Source organism: Bison bison, unplaced genomic scaffold, assembly GCF_000754665.1.
Source record: "Bison bison bison isolate TAMUID 2011002044 unplaced genomic scaffold, Bison_UMD1.0 scf7180017849694, whole genome shotgun sequence".
NCBI lineage: Eukaryota > Metazoa > Chordata > Mammalia > Artiodactyla > Bovidae > Bison > Bison bison.
Window position 1 is genome coordinate 5548 of NW_011480267.1, and position 777 is coordinate 6324.

Consider the following 777-nt stretch of genomic DNA (forward strand, 5'->3'; position numbering starts at 1 on the left):
CCATGCACAGATGAGGGGCCGGGGCCACGGGTGGTCTGAGCGTTGGCGGGGCTGAGCACGGCCCGGTGTCTTCAGCATGCGGGAGGGACCCTTCAGGGCCGCGGGGTGGTGGGTAGAGGTGGGTCTCCACGCTCGCGTCCTGGGGCTGCTGGACAAGCAGGGCCCAGGCAGCTGCAACCACAGGCATTGTTCCTTCACAGAGCTGGAGGCCGCGGGTCCGAGCGCCAGAGGTGGGCAGGGCCGCACCCCAGCACAGGCTCGCGGGGGCGCCCGTGGCCCCTGGCTCGTCTCTGCTGTCTTCACGGGCTCCTGTCTGTCCACCTGTCCTCTCCTTCTCTCCTTTCCCTCTTGTCTTTGACGTCAGGGCCTCCCTCATCCAGGATGAGGGAGTCGTAGCTTGATCTCACCTGGAGAGAACCTGTTTCCAAATAAGGTCACGCCCTGAGCCCCTGGGGGGGCGGGGGGTGGTGCACCGTGGTGCCCGGTACACGCTGGAGGGTCCATGCCAGGCTGGTGACAAGGCTGCAGCCACTGCCCGGAGTTGCCCTTCCCATCGGGGCCGCTCCTGGCTTGGAGCTGCTGACGCTGACGGGTGCCAGGGCCTCCCAGGGTGGGCACGGGGAAGCAGACCCCCTGCCGCTGCAGCGCTGAGGGGTGTCCAGAGCTCTCGGGGGCCGAGGCTGTGTGAGCGCTCCCGGGGTGCCCCCTGTGGGGAGCCCAGTCTGGGGGGATGGGGAGAGAGAGCTGGTTTGCCTGAGGGGCCCGGGGCCCCACTTC

At 68.9% G+C, this 777-nt stretch overlaps 1 protein-coding gene across 1 annotated transcript in view; it reads left to right on the forward strand.

The window, feature by feature from the left end:
* Positions 1–771, forward strand: part of LOC104994178 (MICAL-like protein 2) — a 2091-nt gene extending 1320 nt beyond the window's left edge. Inside the window, exon 2 of the mRNA XM_010847667.1 lies at positions 201–771. Within this exon, the coding sequence (XP_010845969.1) occupies positions 201–396 (196 nt within the window). The 3' untranslated portion in view covers positions 397–771. The remainder of the gene's footprint in view (positions 1–200) is intronic.
* The last annotated feature ends 6 nt before the right edge of the window (positions 772–777 follow it).